Source organism: Orcinus orca, chromosome 10, assembly GCF_937001465.1.
Source record: "Orcinus orca chromosome 10, mOrcOrc1.1, whole genome shotgun sequence".
NCBI lineage: Eukaryota > Metazoa > Chordata > Mammalia > Artiodactyla > Delphinidae > Orcinus > Orcinus orca.
Genome location: NC_064568.1, coordinates 1,542,125 through 1,558,025, shown reverse-complemented (window position 1 = coordinate 1,558,025; position 15,901 = coordinate 1,542,125). Strand labels below are relative to the sequence as shown.

Here is a 15,901-nt window from a genome sequence, read left to right as displayed (position 1 = left end):
GGGAATCCACGCAGGGGGCCAAGTGACTGCAGGGCCGGGAACGGAGGCCCCTCGGGCTTCCTGAGAGGAGGTGGCCCCCAACACAGCACGCCGGGCCCCCGGGGGCCTCCCCAGCGGAGAGTGGCTGTCCAGGGCGAGGCAGGTGAGGCCACAGGGAGGTGAGAGAGGAGAGGGAAGGGCAGAACAGAAGCTGCTCTTTCTCTAATTCTTTCTGTGTTTTCTTCCCTAAAAGCCACACAAGAAACAGATGAATCCAAGCTCGTTGTAAAAGATCTGAACACCAATTACATGGACTAAAACATGAAAGCTCTCCCTCAGCCCTGAATTCCGCCTTCCCTCCCTCCCCCAAGATGGAAACGCTATTCACAGTTTGCTGTGTCTCCTTTCAGATCTCTTTTGACGCATTTATACACAAACATATGCACATATGCACGGCTTTCCTGAACGGGTGGGACCAAGCTGTACGCGTGCGGAGACGGGCTTGTGCGTCCCCTTTATCCACAGACACTCACTGAGGGCCCAGAGCAGGCTCGTGGGCCTGGCGGTTCCAGCGTGCTCTCTCCACCCACATTTACGTCACCCTGTCGGGGCCGCAATGAGCCTGTCAGTCCACTCACAGCACGGAAAACCCGCGCACTGCTTGGCTGCTGGGCTCGGAGAGGGCAAGGAAAACAGACACGGGGCCGGTCCCCCCAGGAAGCTAGGAAGGCGCAGGCTCCACAGCCCCCAAGGCAACCAGAGACACTGATCAGGCCGAGGGTCCCGGGGTCCCACCCCAGCTCACCTCCCAGCAGCCACGTAACCCCGGGCAAGCCACCCCTCCCCTTGGACCCTGCTGCCACCTCCTTCCTGAGAAAATGTCGCCCACGCACTCGGCCCCAGTCAGTGTCCGGGGAAGGCCCCCTGAAGGGTGCGGGTCGGCAGCCGAGTGACCGGAGACCCTGGTCTCCACGGCTGCGGAGGGCGAGCTCCTGTCACCTGCAGCTGCTGACCATCTCAGGACGCGCCTGGGACCGAGTCAGGGGCCGACATCAGCGCGCTGAGGGCTGAGGCCTGCGGGCGGCCAGCACCCAAAGGGTTAACGGCCTGCTGCCGGGCCTTCCTGCCGCCAGGACTGCATTAGGGGCGGGAGATGGGCTGCGTCTGGATCGCATTAGGAGCTCTGTTGGCAGCGTTCCCTCTGGCGGGCTGCCTCCCCTCCTGCCCCGACCACTCTCCCCACAGCTCAAAGAAAATACCAGGATCCACACATAACCCCGCGCACTCCCCTCCTGTCTCTTACCCCCGTCTTGAATGAAACAAGCTCTTAAACTCCTGACCTTCCGCCCAGTCACCCCGTTCGTTTCTGGCGCGGCAGCGTCGTGGAGCCCGGGGCACGGCTGCCCTCCCCGCGGACGCACGCTGCGCAGTCGGGCATGGGCTCCGGCAGGCCGGGGCAGCTCCTCCCGAGGCTGGCCCGGGGCATCTGTCATCCGAAAGAGCGCAAACACCCCCAGAAAGACCCTCCCCCTGTATCCTGAGATGCCAACACCAGGGCCACTCAGACCCTCACCGTGCACAACTGGGAAGGCTCCCAAGCCAACAGGAGGAGGGTTGGCAGCCTTCAAGCCCCAGAAATAAAGCCTTAGGAGAAACAGCTGAAGCGCGCTTTTTAACTTTCCTCATCTTTCCCTGCCAGAGGCCCCGAGGCAGCGGCTGGATTCGCCAACAGCGCACAAATTCACGTCTTCCCTGGCGTCTGAGCTTCAGCCCCATACACCTCCCCTGCAACTGGATGCCCCAAATACCTCCATCTTGCTAAAACCCAACCCACGCTCCCCTCTGCCTCCGCCCTCAGCCCCAGACCTCTCCCGGCTCCCCCGCAGCAGCGGCTCCACCACCCCACCTGCTACTCAAGCCAGAGACCTGGGGGCTGTCTCGGACGTGGCTCCCCCCCGCACCTGGCCCAAACCCACTGCCTCACCAGCCTTGCTCAGGCCACCTCCTAAACAGCCGTAAGCCCTACTGCACTGCCGCCAGCTTGATCCACGTCCCCTCCATCTGCCTGGACTACACAACGGCCTTCTAATGGTCCCCAGAAAGGCACTCTGGCCCCCTTGCACCCATTCTCCACACGGTCGGCCTCTCTAGCACACCAGGAAGCGCATATGCACACACACAGCCACGCTCCCTTCTCCACCCTTCGAAACCACCTGCGTGTCTCAGTGGCTGCTGGACGGAGACCTCTGGACCCTAGGGCTCCGCTCCCGCCTCTAGCCCCACAGCCCCTCTTCCTCGGTGCCTGTTCTCTGAGCACCAGCCCCAGCGACCTTCTCTCAGGCCGTCAGGTCACTAGGCTGCCTCCCCGCCAGGCCGCTGCACGGTGCCCGCTGCCAGAGCACCCCTCCACGCCCAGCCCCACTCCTCTCCTTCACACCAGGGACCTGCCACCCGCTTTCAGAGGACGCTGCCCTGTCGCGGAGAGGCCCTGCCTCGGGCTGCAATTCCACCCGAGCACGCGTGCAGGGCGAGGAAAGGTGCCTGCGGGCAGGCAGATGCAATTATCCGGCGGGACATGTCCTAATCCACACACCCCTGTGTGTGTCCTCACAAACACTGGTCACCAACAGCAAGCCAAGGACGCGGCTGGCGGTCGGACGGAAGCCAGCTCAGTCCCATAAGGCTGGCTCAGACTCTGGACTTCCCTTGCCCAGAATCATCTCATTTAAATACTTTTGAAAAGACCGAAAAAAAAAAAGAACCTCTAGTGGCCGGCATTTATTTTTAAACAAGAACACGTTATAATAAAGCATTTTAACAAAACTTCAAACAAAAGCAGGCAAGTGCCTTTACTTTAAAAAGACGTCTCACTGCCCTTTCCCCATGATTATTACAAGTTGAAGCCTGTGAATAATTAAAGCAATGTTTATGGTATTTTTATTACTGTTTTATTCTTAAAAGAAAGAATGATAAATATTCAGTTTAAGTGGTACACTTGCTCTCTGTGTACTCAGGAAACACTCAACTTTCCTTTAACGAGAAAAATAAAACCAAGAAGGTCACAGCAGCGCCCGCAAAGACGGCAGGGCAGTAGGGACCACAGCCGCTCACCACAGGCCGCAGGTGGCCCTCCTCTCCCCGCGGTGCCAGTCAGAGGGGCTGGCGGGGCTGGGACAGGTGGCCTGGCCAGCCTGGCGCTGCTTCCTTCCTGATGAATCTTCTGTAACAGGAAACGGCTAGGGATGAAGATGGGCGAGCTACACTTCTAGACACAAAGCACTGAAGCAGAGGGGCTCAGTCTTGAGAGAAAGGTGGCTCGAGAAGCCAGCTCTGCGGCCCTGGGCGCCTGACTTACAGTCATTCTCCGAAAAATAAGCCAGCGCTGGGCCTCCAGCTGGTGAGGCACCGAGACACAAGCCTTGAAGGGGAGTGGCCGCTGTCCGCTCCACTCCTGCTTCCGGGCCCACGGGGAGCAGCTGCTACAAACACAGCCCTCTACGGTCATCAACTGCACACTCTGAATCAAAATCCTACTCAGAAACAAAATGCTTATTGGCTTTTTCCTACTGTTTTGTTCACTAAATAATTTCTGGGGCCTCGTCTGGGCCAAGCTCCGGGTCAGGTGCTGAGGGCACGGAGCCGGACGGGTGCAGCCTCTGTCCTCAAGGAGATTCTGCAGTGGGTCGCATGGCAGAGACACACATGGGGGCGAGCGGCCAGCCACCCAGGGCGGGGCCGTGGGAGCTGCAAGGAGAGACCCCCTCTGGGCGGGGAGCCGGCCCACGAAGGCCGCAGGTGAGGAACCAGGGCAAGAGGCAGAGGTCGCTGGAGGTGGGGCAGGAGGGGCTGGGCCGCGGGCTTGTTGGGGCAGGAAAGCAGCCTCCTTGCCGAGTCCCAGTCTCACCTCACCCCTGTACAACAGCTTCCAAGAGCGGAGGCAAAGGGAAGAGGAACAACGCCAAATACTGGTTCGCATTTTCTTTCTCCTTTCTGGGGGTTTTTAGTAATGAGGTAAGGAAACCTGAATATGGACTCGATTTGGAGGAATATGCTATCAAATTCTGAACTTTCTCTAAAACTTTTATCAACTAAATAGGTATCCACACACCCCTGAGGATGCCCCCTTACTATCAAGAACCGACGTGGGTTCTGCTTCAGAAACCCATTTAGTAGCCCTGCAAAGACCTGTTTCCTCACAACCGGGAAAGGACCCCACCATTTACTACTTGTGGAACCCACAACAGGAGTTCCATGTGACAGTATTACTGAACGACGAAAGTGTCCTCCCAGGTGCTGGGCACTCTACGGCCATCACCCCTAGTGGGCAGCGCCCCACACCGCCCTCTGCCAGAGGCGGGGACAGAGGGGGCTCTCGGGGTCTGAGCCGTGATGGCCAGTGAAGCGCAGGAGAGGGGAGCCTGCCTGTGGCTGGTCCTGGGTCCCTGCCTCTCCTTCTGCACCATCTGCGTCTCCGACAGTTCCTGACATTACAACCCTGATGGCCAATCACTGCCGGAAACATCACTAGCCTAGAATCCCCAGATCAGATCTTACCGACGGGTTCCCCCTGCTGAGGATGGAAGGAGCCAAAGAGCCTGAGGAGAAGGCTGGCGAGCCGCAGGATGTCTGCGTTTAAAGCAGTCTGGGTCTAAGTGGGCTTTGGTTTTTCTCCTTCACTCCCTGGGCCCCAACATTCCCCCCCTCAGCTAATGGGCCCCAGCTGGACGGACGTGGCAGCAGAGACAGGGCCAGGGTCTGACAGGCTCCGGCGGGCAGCCTGGCCGGGAGGGGACACAACTATTTATTTGTAGGGGCCGCACTGTGCCCCTGGGGGAGTTCAAGCGGTCAGATGTGCCCAAGTGGACTAGTGAAACCTGCCTGGGGTGTCACTGGCCTTGGGGGCGAGCTGCCCTGCGGTGCCCCAGTGTCCGACAGGCCCCGGGCACGTTACGGTGAGTGGAGAGCCCGGGGGGACTCCGTGGGGGCTCCCGGGGCAGTGGGCATGATGCCCAGAGCCAGTCTCTGGTGCCGGCCAAATGGCTTCAAATGCGGGCTCCGCTGTCTAGGTCTTCTCCCCGGTCAGATGGGGTCACGGGGAAGAAAGGAAGAGCAGAGCTGGCCGTCAGCAAGCGACGGACCCACCCGCAAAGTGCTGAAAGCCAACGTCACCCGTACGACAACCCCAGAGGGTGAGCCGGGGCTGCGATTCCTCAGAAGAAAGTCAGAGCTCAGAGGCGTTAAGGGACCTGCCCAAGATTCCAGGGGACTGGAAGCTCTTCCTGACTTCAGTCCTTTCTTCCAAAATCTCTATTCGCTTCCTGGGGCCACCACAACACGTCACCACAAACTTGACAGCTTCAAACAACAGAAGTGTAACCTCTAGCAGTTCTGGAGGCCACAAGTCCAAAGCCGATGTGTCAGCTGGGTTGACCCCCTCTAGAGTCTCTAAAAGAACCCCTTCCATCCCCTCTCCTAGCTTCAGGCCATGCGGGCAACCATGGACATTGCTTAGCTCCAGGCTGCAGAACCCCAGTCCCAGCCTCTAGCTTCATATGCCCTCCTCCCCAAGAGCCTCTGTGTCACAGGACTTGTCATTGGATAAAGAGCCCACCCTGCTCAGGATGGTCTCATCTAGAGATCCTTATCTTAATTACATCTGCAAAGACTCTCATTCCAAATAAGGTCATATTCTGAGGTTCTGGGTGGACACATCTTCTGTGGGACATAATTCAACCCACTACAGTCCACCCTCTGGTCCCCAAAACGTCACATCCATCTCACGTGCAAAATACTTTCACCCCATCCCAATATCCCAGATTCTCACCCCATTACAGCATTAACTCTAATTAGGTCCAAAATCTCATCTAAATATCATCAGCTCAAAAGTATCATCAGCTAAGTCACCTAACTAGGCATGAGTGATCTGGAATGATCTATTCTGGGGCAAGATGCCTCTCTATCTGTGGACCTGTAATACTGGAAAACAAGTTATCTGTCTTTAAAATACAAGGATAGGGAGAAAATGGAAGGAACTCAGAGGTCACTGGTCCCAAGCAAGTTTGAAACCCAGCAAAACAAATTCCACTGGGTGTCCAGGCCTGCGAATGACCCTCTGTGGCTTGAGCCTTTGCCCTCTGGGCCCATGGAAGCTCCACTGGCCCTGGCCTCCGGGCCTGCCTCTCTAGCCTCTGCCTTTGTGTCCAGAGCTCTGCCCTTGGAGTCATGCCTCCTTTACCTTGAAGGATAACACATGTTGTGGCTGAGTCCTTCTACCTGTTACTTCCTGCATGTACAATCCCAGAAGTCCAATTGCTTTTTTTTTTTTTTTAATTTTGTCGGGTCTCTGTCCCTTTACATCCTGGTTGGCAGTGTTTTTGATGATATCAACAGCCTCAAAAACCTGTGGGTCTCTCATGTACATGAAGGGGATCTATGCCATTCAGCAAGAGGGTTCTCCACAGATCCCTCCTGGAGAAGCCCAGCTCGTTCCTGGCTTCTGCCAGATAACTGATGGCACCCGTGAGACACACACGCAAGCTCTTCAGCAAAGGCTGTCCAGCCTCACCTGCGGCCTTGCTCCAGGGCACGCACTCTCAGAAGTGAATCTCCTGCTTTCAGCGTCCTTCGGGGTCTGCACAAGGCAAGAATTTCCCACGCCATCAGGAGCTGGTTCCCTTTGCGAATCACAGCTCCTTCCTCAGTTCACTCCTCTCCTCTCACATTTTATTATAAGCAGCAAAGGAGAAGCCAGGCTGCACCTTCCACACTTTGCCTAGAGAACCCCTCGGCCAAATCCAAGTTCATTGCTACAAGTTCTGCTTCTCCCGACTCGTAAATTAGAGGCTTGCACAGCAACAGATACCAAGAGGGTTGGAAAGTAGGCTGGGGGAGAACAGGCGCCCCAAAGCAAGAGGACAATGCACTTTATATTTGCCGAGCAACTCCATGTGCCCCAGCACCACAGTCAGCACCTGGGACTCCGAGAGACAAGTTCATCTTTATAAGTACGAAAACAGTAGCCAAAGCTCTCAGAAGCCCCCACGCGCACCCCTGAGAGCTTAAGGTGGCCACTGGCCCTGCTCTGCCTCCTCCAGGCCCTGGGCCCCAGCGCCGCGGCCACTGACTGACCCGGTCATCAGACGCCTCTCCCTCCCTCCAGAGCCTCCAGCACCCAAGTCTGCCCTCTTCTGCTCCTCACCGCCTCCCAGCTGCTCGCCCAGGGCAGAGGGGCACTGGGGCCAGGGGACCCCGAGGGGTCTGCCCCAGCTGGGAATTAAAACACAGCCACCAGTATAAGCTTAGTTTTGTTAAATGTAAGTCGAGTTTGTTTTCATAATTCTGTGCTTTATTTTTTAAGATTTGCACTTTTAGTGCTTTTGGTGCAACACGGATTTGAGCTGACTAGTCTTTCTATCCAGGACTGACGGTCTTCACGCGAGGCTCCACGACAGCCAGTGGAGGAGGGGATCACGCCTCACAGTGTCAGGGGACCCTCGCCCTCCAACTCCTGCTGCCTCCCAGGCAGCCCTCAGGTTGGCCCACCCTGGTCACGAGACTCTTCCCTACGACCCCCGGCTCTGCAGGAGGAATGGGTGGAGGGGAGAGACCTCAAGCTGACGTTTCCGTCACCTGCGGAGGCACTGGTCACTCCTCTCACTCCTGAGATGCCCCTCTCCTGCCTCAGGCTGCCCCGCCCAGGAACGGCCAGGGCCAGGCACAGGGTCAGCAGTGCTCCGGCCTTCCCCTCGCTCAGGGCAGGCCCTGCAGGCACAGACCTCCCCCCAGGGTGACGGTGAGTTTCATGTGCCCACTTGGCTGGGCCAGCGGCCCAGATATTTGCCGAAAGCACTATTCTGATTTCTGTGAAGGCGTTTTCTGGATGAGACTAACATTTAGATGAGCAGACCTGGAGTACAGCAGATGACACTCCATAAAGATGGTGGACGAGGCCTGAACAGGAAAAGACTGTCCTCCCGGGAAGAAGAGGAAATTCTGCAGCCAACAGCCTTCGGATTTGAATTGCGACTCTGCCCTGGGTCTCCAGGCCGCTGGCCTCACAATCATACCAGCCAGTTCCTTAAAATCGCTCTCTTTGTACGCACACACACGCACACCCTGTCAGTTCTGTTTCTCTGGAGGTCGGTGACTAATACACCCAGTGAGCCAGACAACCACACAGCCCGTCTCCTCACAGGCGCCCGGACTCCAGGCACCTGGGCTGTGAGCACCTCCAGTGGCCGGCACCGTCCCTGGCCTCGGACACAGGCCGAGAGCAAGCCTCCACTCCCCTGCACTGTAGCCTCCTCTGAGGACCAGGGACCTTCCCTGGACGCCTGAATTCCTGGGAGCTTTCCGAGTTCTAGCCAGCCCTTGTTCTCCACTCTGGATTCCCCTTGGAGGAGAAGGGTGGTTAGGGAGCTGTAAGTTTTTCTTTTCCAGTAAACAGAAACCTTAAGCCAAACCCACTGAAGGGAAGTATCAAGGCCACTGGACACCTTTTAAATCAGAGCCAGGCCAGGAGTTACCAGGAGTCGGGGGTGACGGGGAGACCCCAGCTGCCACCCTTCTCACAGGTCTTCCACAGATGACGTGGCAGCTGCCAGTGTCACTAGGAATGTGACACTCATCTGGGTGGTGTCCAGACTGTACGGCTCTGAGCAACACAAGGTTCTAATTGTGTTTAATTTGAAATCCTTGTGGTTAAGCAAAAGGGACCCAGAAATGAGTCCACACGTACTTGCCACCCTGACCTGGGGGGTTTGTAGGAAGGGGGAGGGGTTCCACCCCGCGCCCTCACTCCTGGGCCGCATGCGCCTGAGCCCACACACCCTCTGGGGGCTCCATTTCTTCATAAAGAATGCCTGCCTGAGAGTCTCCCAACGACCTGCTGCTGCTCCGGGAATCGGGGCGAGCAATAGTTCCAGCGCGGGGGCAGGGCAGGAGAGAAGGAGGAGCAGGCCCCGCAGCTGGAGAGGCACAGGGACTGTCCCCCGCCCTTCCCGCTAGAGGGAGGGCCCAGAGGAAGGGCAAGGCAAGACTGACCTTGAGGGTGGGGATCTCCACACTGTCCCCGAGGCTGACGGAGCCTGAGAGGATGGTCCCTGTCATCACAGTGCCTTGGCCTTTGATGGAGAAGCAGTGGTCCACAGACATGAGGAACGGTCCCGAGGGGTCTCTCCTTGGGATGGAAATCTGGGACGTCAGGAGCTAGAAAAGAGATGCTGGTGCCACACCCTGTCGGGAGAGGAGCTGGATGGGGCAGCGCAGAGAAGAGCAGGGGGGTGTGACCAGGGCTCGGGCAAGCTGGCCCCGGAGCTCCGAGCGGACCGCCTCCGACTGCACCCCGAGCCTCCGCCAAGGCCCCACTCCCGCTCTCAGCGCAGAGGGAAGGGCCCGTGGAGGACGCTCCTTTACCCTCTCCCACTGGGATGCCCACAGCGGCGTCCCCACGGGCTGGGCTACAGGCCCGCACACAGCCACGGAGGCAGCCCACCGAGGGCACCCGTGGGCACATCGCTCCCCAGCCTCACGTGCCCGCTCACACTGGGCATCGGCCACCGGCCAGCCCCGGCAGCTCGCCAGCCAGTGCGGCCTCCCCCTCCCCCTGGTGATGCTGCCTCTAGAAAGGCTCTTGCGCTGGCTGTGTCGCCAGGTAACATGCAGCTGGGATTGTCTGTTTGTCCACGCCCCCACCAGGCCGTGAGCACCCCAAGCAGCCCCAGCAGCTGCATCGGGGTGCCTGAAGGGAACCTGAAGGACATCCCCAGGGCAGCAGCCTCTGTCTGGCAGGGCAGCGGTGAAGGCCCCTTCCCCAAGCCCCGGCGGGGACAGAGGGACTGGCCCTCCGCGGTGGGTCTGCTTTTCCTGTTCTGCACGCTCTCCCACGTGCTTCCGCCTCAGCCAGCCCACTGCCCTTGTGCTCCGCAGTGCTGTCGGAGCTGATTACCAAGAAACAAATGGAAATCAAGGCCACGTCAGTCCTCTTGCTTCTTTCTGATTTCGTTAGGGAAGAGACTGTCAGGAAAGTATTTGGTAGTGAATGTCCCACACTCCTAGTCTCATGATAACTCCTCTTGTGGAAAAGGCTGGAGTCGCAAGGCAGGCCTGGCCTGAGGTGTGCGCAGAGGCTGCTCAAAGGGACACACGAACGACTTCAACAGCCGGCATTTCTGTGGATTTTGCTTTAACAGAAACAACTGTCCCAGGCTCCTAGACCAGTGCTGTCTGGAGCTGATGAAAAAGAACAAAAGCTTCACCCAGAAAATGTTTGTTTTGCTAAGTTAGCAAGGTCAGCACCGTGTAATCACAGAAACAGCAGCCGTGCACGTGGTCACACCTGACCCTGGCTCTGCGGACCCAGGGCAGGTGGACCCCAACACAATCAACCTGGATCTGAATCCCAGCTCCACCTCATGCTTACTGTGAGACACCGGGCAAGTCACTTAACATCTCTGAGTCTCAGGCTCTTTCTTAGCAAAATGCGGATAAATACCTTAAATCTCTCAAGTCTTGTTGACAATCATGTAAGCATGGACGTTAATAATCACATACGAAAAGAACTCAGGGTGGTGCCTGGTACGTGATAACCAACCTCACCGTCAGAGTAAGCTCTGACACGGCACCATTTCAGCATGTGACACGCGTGAACACGAACTCCACACGCCAAGTGGTGGTACCATCTCCCTGACTTTATAAGTGACGGAACCGAGGCCAGAGAGAGCAGGTCTAGCGCGGAAGGTCACAGAGATGTGGTGAGGCCAGTGCTCTAATGCGCCGTCCAGGGCCAGGGTCAAAACACCTCACCCCCGCAGCCTCTGAGCTGCCCGGGGGCTCAGCAGAGGGACTCCACTCTCGCCCTGCCCGCTGGGTGCCCCGGGCCCTCCCAATGGCTGGGCTCCGCCTCTGTCCGTGATCCCCAAGCCTGGCGGAAGGGACGAGGATGGAAGCCACGCTGGACCCGCCTGGGAGGGGCCCACTGGAGGGGCTGGCACAGCCCTAGGTGCTGGAATGGGTGACGCAGCCCCAGAGCCCCAGTCTGGCGGGAGCTGCCTCGTGGACGAGTTTGACGGGGAAAGGAAGAGGAGGCTCACGAGGACGTGGACAGCTCTGCAGGGCCGGGGCTGCCCACTGGACGCCTGCAGCTCTGCTCTGATTGAACTCCGTGAGGAAGGCGAGGGAGGTGGCGCCGAGGGGTCAGTGTGGAGAGTCCCCTCGCTGGGCCCCCCCGGAGTGAGCCGGAGCCCCGATGCGGATCAAGCTGGCGGTACCTCAATGAGCTCTGGGATGCCCTGTGGAGCTTCCGTTTCAGGGGCGTCCGGTCCCCCAGGCCTGGCTGCCACGGGTATGATGGGTGCACCTCGGAACCTGGAACAGAAAGACAAGTCCCACCACGGTCACTGACGAGCACGATGGGAGGTCTCTGCTCTCACCCCGTCGAAGGCGCCGAGGGGGGCGGCGTGGCTGTGCTCCCACCTGGCAGACCAGGGCGTGGAGGCCCGAAGGGAACACCTCGTGTTGAACAAAAGAAGTTAGAAGGGGGCTCCTAGGTGTAGCCGCTACTCCAAACCCTCCCTGAGGAGAAGCGGTGAAGCCCAGGCCCCAGGCCCCTGAATAAAGATGCCCTTGGGGAGGACCATGGGGCACAGCCCGGCCTCCTGCAGAGACTCGGGAAGCACAGGTACGGAGAAGTCCCTGCCAGACCTGCCCGGAGGCCCCTCCACAGCCTCCCGGCCTCCTGGAGAGCCTGCCGCTTGAAGAAAAGCCTCTAACTATGAGTATACCTTTACCTCTTCCACTGCAGAGCAAAAAAACAAAAAACAGAAAAGAGAAAATATACAGCCCATGATCCCATCACTGTCGTGTGCTTTCTTCCAACCTCGGTTCCTCCGTGCACTGCCAAGGAGTTATTTTTTTCATATTTTGGTTACAATATTCATACAATTTCATATCCTTCTAGTTTATTTACCATTGTATCGGAAAGAATTTTCTATTGAAAAATAACAACAGCGGTGATAATAAGAAGACTCACTTGACCAAGCCAAGAACACGACCTGGACGCTTCCATTGAAACCCCACAAAACCACCATGGAACTGGCACCGTTTTACAGATGAGAAAGTGAGGCTTAGAGAGGTGAGCCAACCTCCACCCCATCCGACTCCAGAACCAGGGCTCACAACCACCACGTTGCACTCCTGCCTCCCCGCCCCCCGGCCACCTCCTCTTTCATTCTTAACAGCTGCGTAACAGTGCAACTCAGAATTCACAAGCTTTCCCCCCATGTGACTCATTTAGAACATCCCAATTGTTCACCATTGTGATAAATATGTTGGTGGATATGACTTTTCCTTTTTTTTCTTTTCTTGGCCTTGATTTGGGATAAATTCATGAGGTACAGGTCAAAGACTCAACAAACTGAAAAATCAGCAAAATGTGGAGTGAGGACATTCGAAAAGGCTCTTCTCCATAAGGCAATAAGAACACGGGGAAAAATGATCAGAAACAACCTTTTCAGAACTCTGCAAATTAACCAAAGCCTTGCAGCAATCTATGGAATGTTTAGTCAAGGAAAACAGCTGAATCTCAGTAAGAATAAGGGAACTTGGTGGCATTTTTACTTGCTTTATTCCTATCCACCCCTCCCCAGCTCCGCAGTAGCCTTAATAACTGGAGTCTGTATTCAGAGTGGAAACAGCGGCTTGACAGCCACTGAAAGCGGCAGAATGTGTCTGAGCTCCATCAAAGCCCCTTTCCCAGAGAAATGTCATTTTTTTTCCTCTCTGGCATTTCCCTGGAAGAGCCCACCCTTAGACTGAAGCGGGGGCTCAGGCCTCGGAGTCAGTGAGCCAGGACCCGCCCTGAGCCAAGGCCCGTCCCACGCGCACGTCTCTGCCTGCCCTCTGAGCCCCAGGCCCAGGGCCGCAGAAGGGGAAAAGCGTGCGCTGAGAATTCCAGCGATTAACCATAAAGCTTTCGGAAATTCAATTATTGTTTATCCAAACCCTTTTGGGCAACGTATTGTAACAAAACATAAATGCGTTTCGGGCTGGGTGTCTGGCCCTTTCCCAGGCTCCAGAGAAGCTGGCCTTGTTGGTTTCCTGAGCACGCCACACAATGGGGCATCCTGGCTGCTGGCAGCCCCCGGGGGACAAGAGGCCCCTCCTGCCTGGGTTCCAGACCTAGGCTGCTGTCTGGGCTCTAGGAACACAAGGGGCTCCAGCCAGAGATGTCAGGAAGAGCGCTGAGCACAGCCCCACAGCCCAGGTGGGGGCTGACCCAGAGCACAGCCGAGGGCGCCTCCTGTTCCCAGAGCCCCTCCCCGCCCAACCCACCCCACTCCCTGCGCAGCTGTGGTACCTTATGGCGCGAGCCGGGCCCAGACCTGCTGACTGTGCATGCAGGCTGACCTTCATCAACATACAAAAACAACTCACATCAGTAAAAAAAAAAAAAAAAAAAAAAAAAAAGTGCACGTGAATCTCTGTGTGTGTGTGTGTGTGTAACTCGTGTAAAAGATGTAAACAAAGAGAGTCTATGTTTTAGGTTTGGAAGAGAATTCAAAATAGTGATACTAAAAAAAACCAGCGATACTTATTATGCCTTATTTTTCTCACCAGTCAAGCCAGATACAAAAGCCTGGGGTAACTGTGAGCATCTGACTGATTGCACTCAGGAAAGCCCTAGTACAGGGCCACGCACACAGTAGGTGCTCCGCACGTTACAGCTGTTGTTACTAAGCCCCTACAATGTGCCAGGCCCCAATGTCAAACGCTCCCTCATAATAAACACCGTGAGGCTGGACTTACCAGCTCCCACTTTACAGAGGAAGAAATACCAACGCTGAGAGAGAAAGTGAGTCAGCCGTAGAGCAGGTACGGAATGCACACCTTGTAGGAGCCCGCTGGCAGGAGCCAGGTCACGTGGATTTGGCATCCCACCCAGTCCCGGGGAGAAGGTGGGCACTAAGCAGACGGCCGTGGCTAAAACATAAACAAGGGAAAAGAAAGGGTTTAAAGGCAGGAGGAGACACAGAGGGAGTCTGGGAGAAAGATGCACCCAGGGTGCTGTGAGACAATAACGTTTAGTGGAAAGATAAACAAAAAAGCCTAGAACACAGAACAACGTCAAGGCTGTAATAACAACTACCTCAAGCTACACACAGGTGGGAAAGACTGACAGGGCTCCGAGGGAAAACACACTTTAATTCGCCGCGTTGGGAAGACTGTGGGTACCTTTTTATCTTCTCTTTTTATTTCTGTTAACATGGATAAATGCTTATGCAAGAGTAATTTTAAATGCTTTCAGAGATAAATCACAAAGAAAACCAAAGAACTTGACTACATAAAAATTGGAAACTTCTGCATGTTAAAAAAAAAAAAACTAAAACAGAAAGACAAACAACAAATGCAAAAGACTTATTTGTAGGAAATATGATAGACAAAGGGTTAATTAATAACAACATCCTTATTAATATTAAACACTCCTGAATACCAAAAAGAGAAGCATTAAAAATCACGAGGCAAATAGACAAAACACATGGGCGCAAATTAAACACACAAAAACACAACTACTTAATACACTTAAGGAAAAATGTTCAGTCTTACCAGTAATTAAAGAATCACATATTATAACAAGAGTAAAACAACATTCTATCCTAAATGTTTCAAATATGTGTTTTTTTAAATATTTTTTTAAAGTCTTCATTGAATTTGTTACAATACTGCTTCTGTTCTATCTTTTGGTTTTCTGGCCGTGAGGCATGTGGGATCTTAGCTCCCCAACCAGGGATTGAACCCGCACCCCCTGCATTGGAAGGCAAAGTCCTAATCACTGGACCGCGAGGGAAGTCCCCATATATATTTTTAAATTAGATACTAGAGCTCACCGCTGGCACCTGTGTAAAATGGAAAAGAACACAGAGATGCACAGAAGGTTCTGAAGGGCTCCTTCCCTTTGACCTAGTGACCCCATACCTGGGGCTCTCTCAAGAGGAAAAACCGAAAATACAGACAAAGTTTAATGATGGTCAAAGATGTTCACCCAGGACTATTTATTTACAAGAAGGAAAACTTAAGCCATTTCAAAGGGTCAGGAACAGGGTGATGGTTACATGAAGAACTGCTCTATATAATGTTAAGTAACAAAAGCAGAAATCAAAAATGTAAATACTTCATGATTACAATTATACGTTTAAAGAGGGGGAATTGAATTCAGCAAAGTTGACCTTATAATAGCATCTAAAAGAATTAAACACTTAGGAATAAATTTAACCAAGGACATGTAAGGTTTGTACACCAAAAACTACAAAACCTGTATAAAAGAAATTTTTAAAAATCTAAATAAATAGAAAGACATCTGTGTCAATGAATCGGAAGACTTACTCCTGTTACGATGTCCATGCTACCTAAAACCATCTACAGATTCAATGCAGTCCCTATTAAAATTCCAACCGTCACTTTCTAAGCTGGAATGGAAAAGCAGATCCTCACATTCCAATGGGAGGGAACTGCAAGGAGCCCAAATGGCCAAAATAATCTTGAAAAAGAAGCAGAAAGTTGGAGGACTCAGCTTCCCAATGGAAACTTTCCCCAAAGGGACAGTAAGTGAAACAGCGCAGTACTGGCATAAGGACAGACAGAGACCAGTGGAACCCACGTATATTTGGTCAATTGATTTTTGACAAGGACAAAAGGGAAAAGGACAGTCTTCCACAAATGGTGCTAGGAAAACTGGATATCCTCAGATGAATGGAGGTGGGCCTTTAACATATACCATACATAAAAAATAACTAAAAATGGATCAAAGACCTAAACTTAAGAGCTAACACAGTAAAATTCTTAGGAAAAAAATTGGGGAAAATCTTCACGACGTTGAATTTGGCAATAATTTCAGGACTATGACACCAAAAGCACAGGCAAAAAAAGA

The 15,901-nt window shown here is 54.5% G+C and overlaps 1 protein-coding gene across 14 annotated transcripts in view; it reads right to left on the bottom strand.

Annotated features, from left to right (window-relative positions):
- Window positions 1–15,901, bottom strand: part of EEFSEC (eukaryotic elongation factor, selenocysteine-tRNA specific) — a 199,676-nt gene that overhangs the window by 111,018 nt on the left and 72,757 nt on the right. For 13 of the 14 annotated variants that reach the window (XR_007469916.1, XR_007469917.1, XR_007469918.1 and 10 more), the window contains 2 exons: window positions 11,247–11,343; window positions 9,022–9,186 (listed from right to left, as the gene is read on the bottom strand). Coding sequence is in view for 6 of the 14 variants with exons in the window: in XM_049693810.1 (XP_049549767.1) it covers window positions 9,022–9,186; window positions 11,247–11,343 (262 nt within the window). In the remaining 8 variants the exon portion in view is untranslated. The remainder of the gene's footprint in view (window positions 1–9,021; window positions 9,187–11,246; window positions 11,344–15,901) is intronic. The other variant, XM_049693808.1, reaches the window with a different exon arrangement.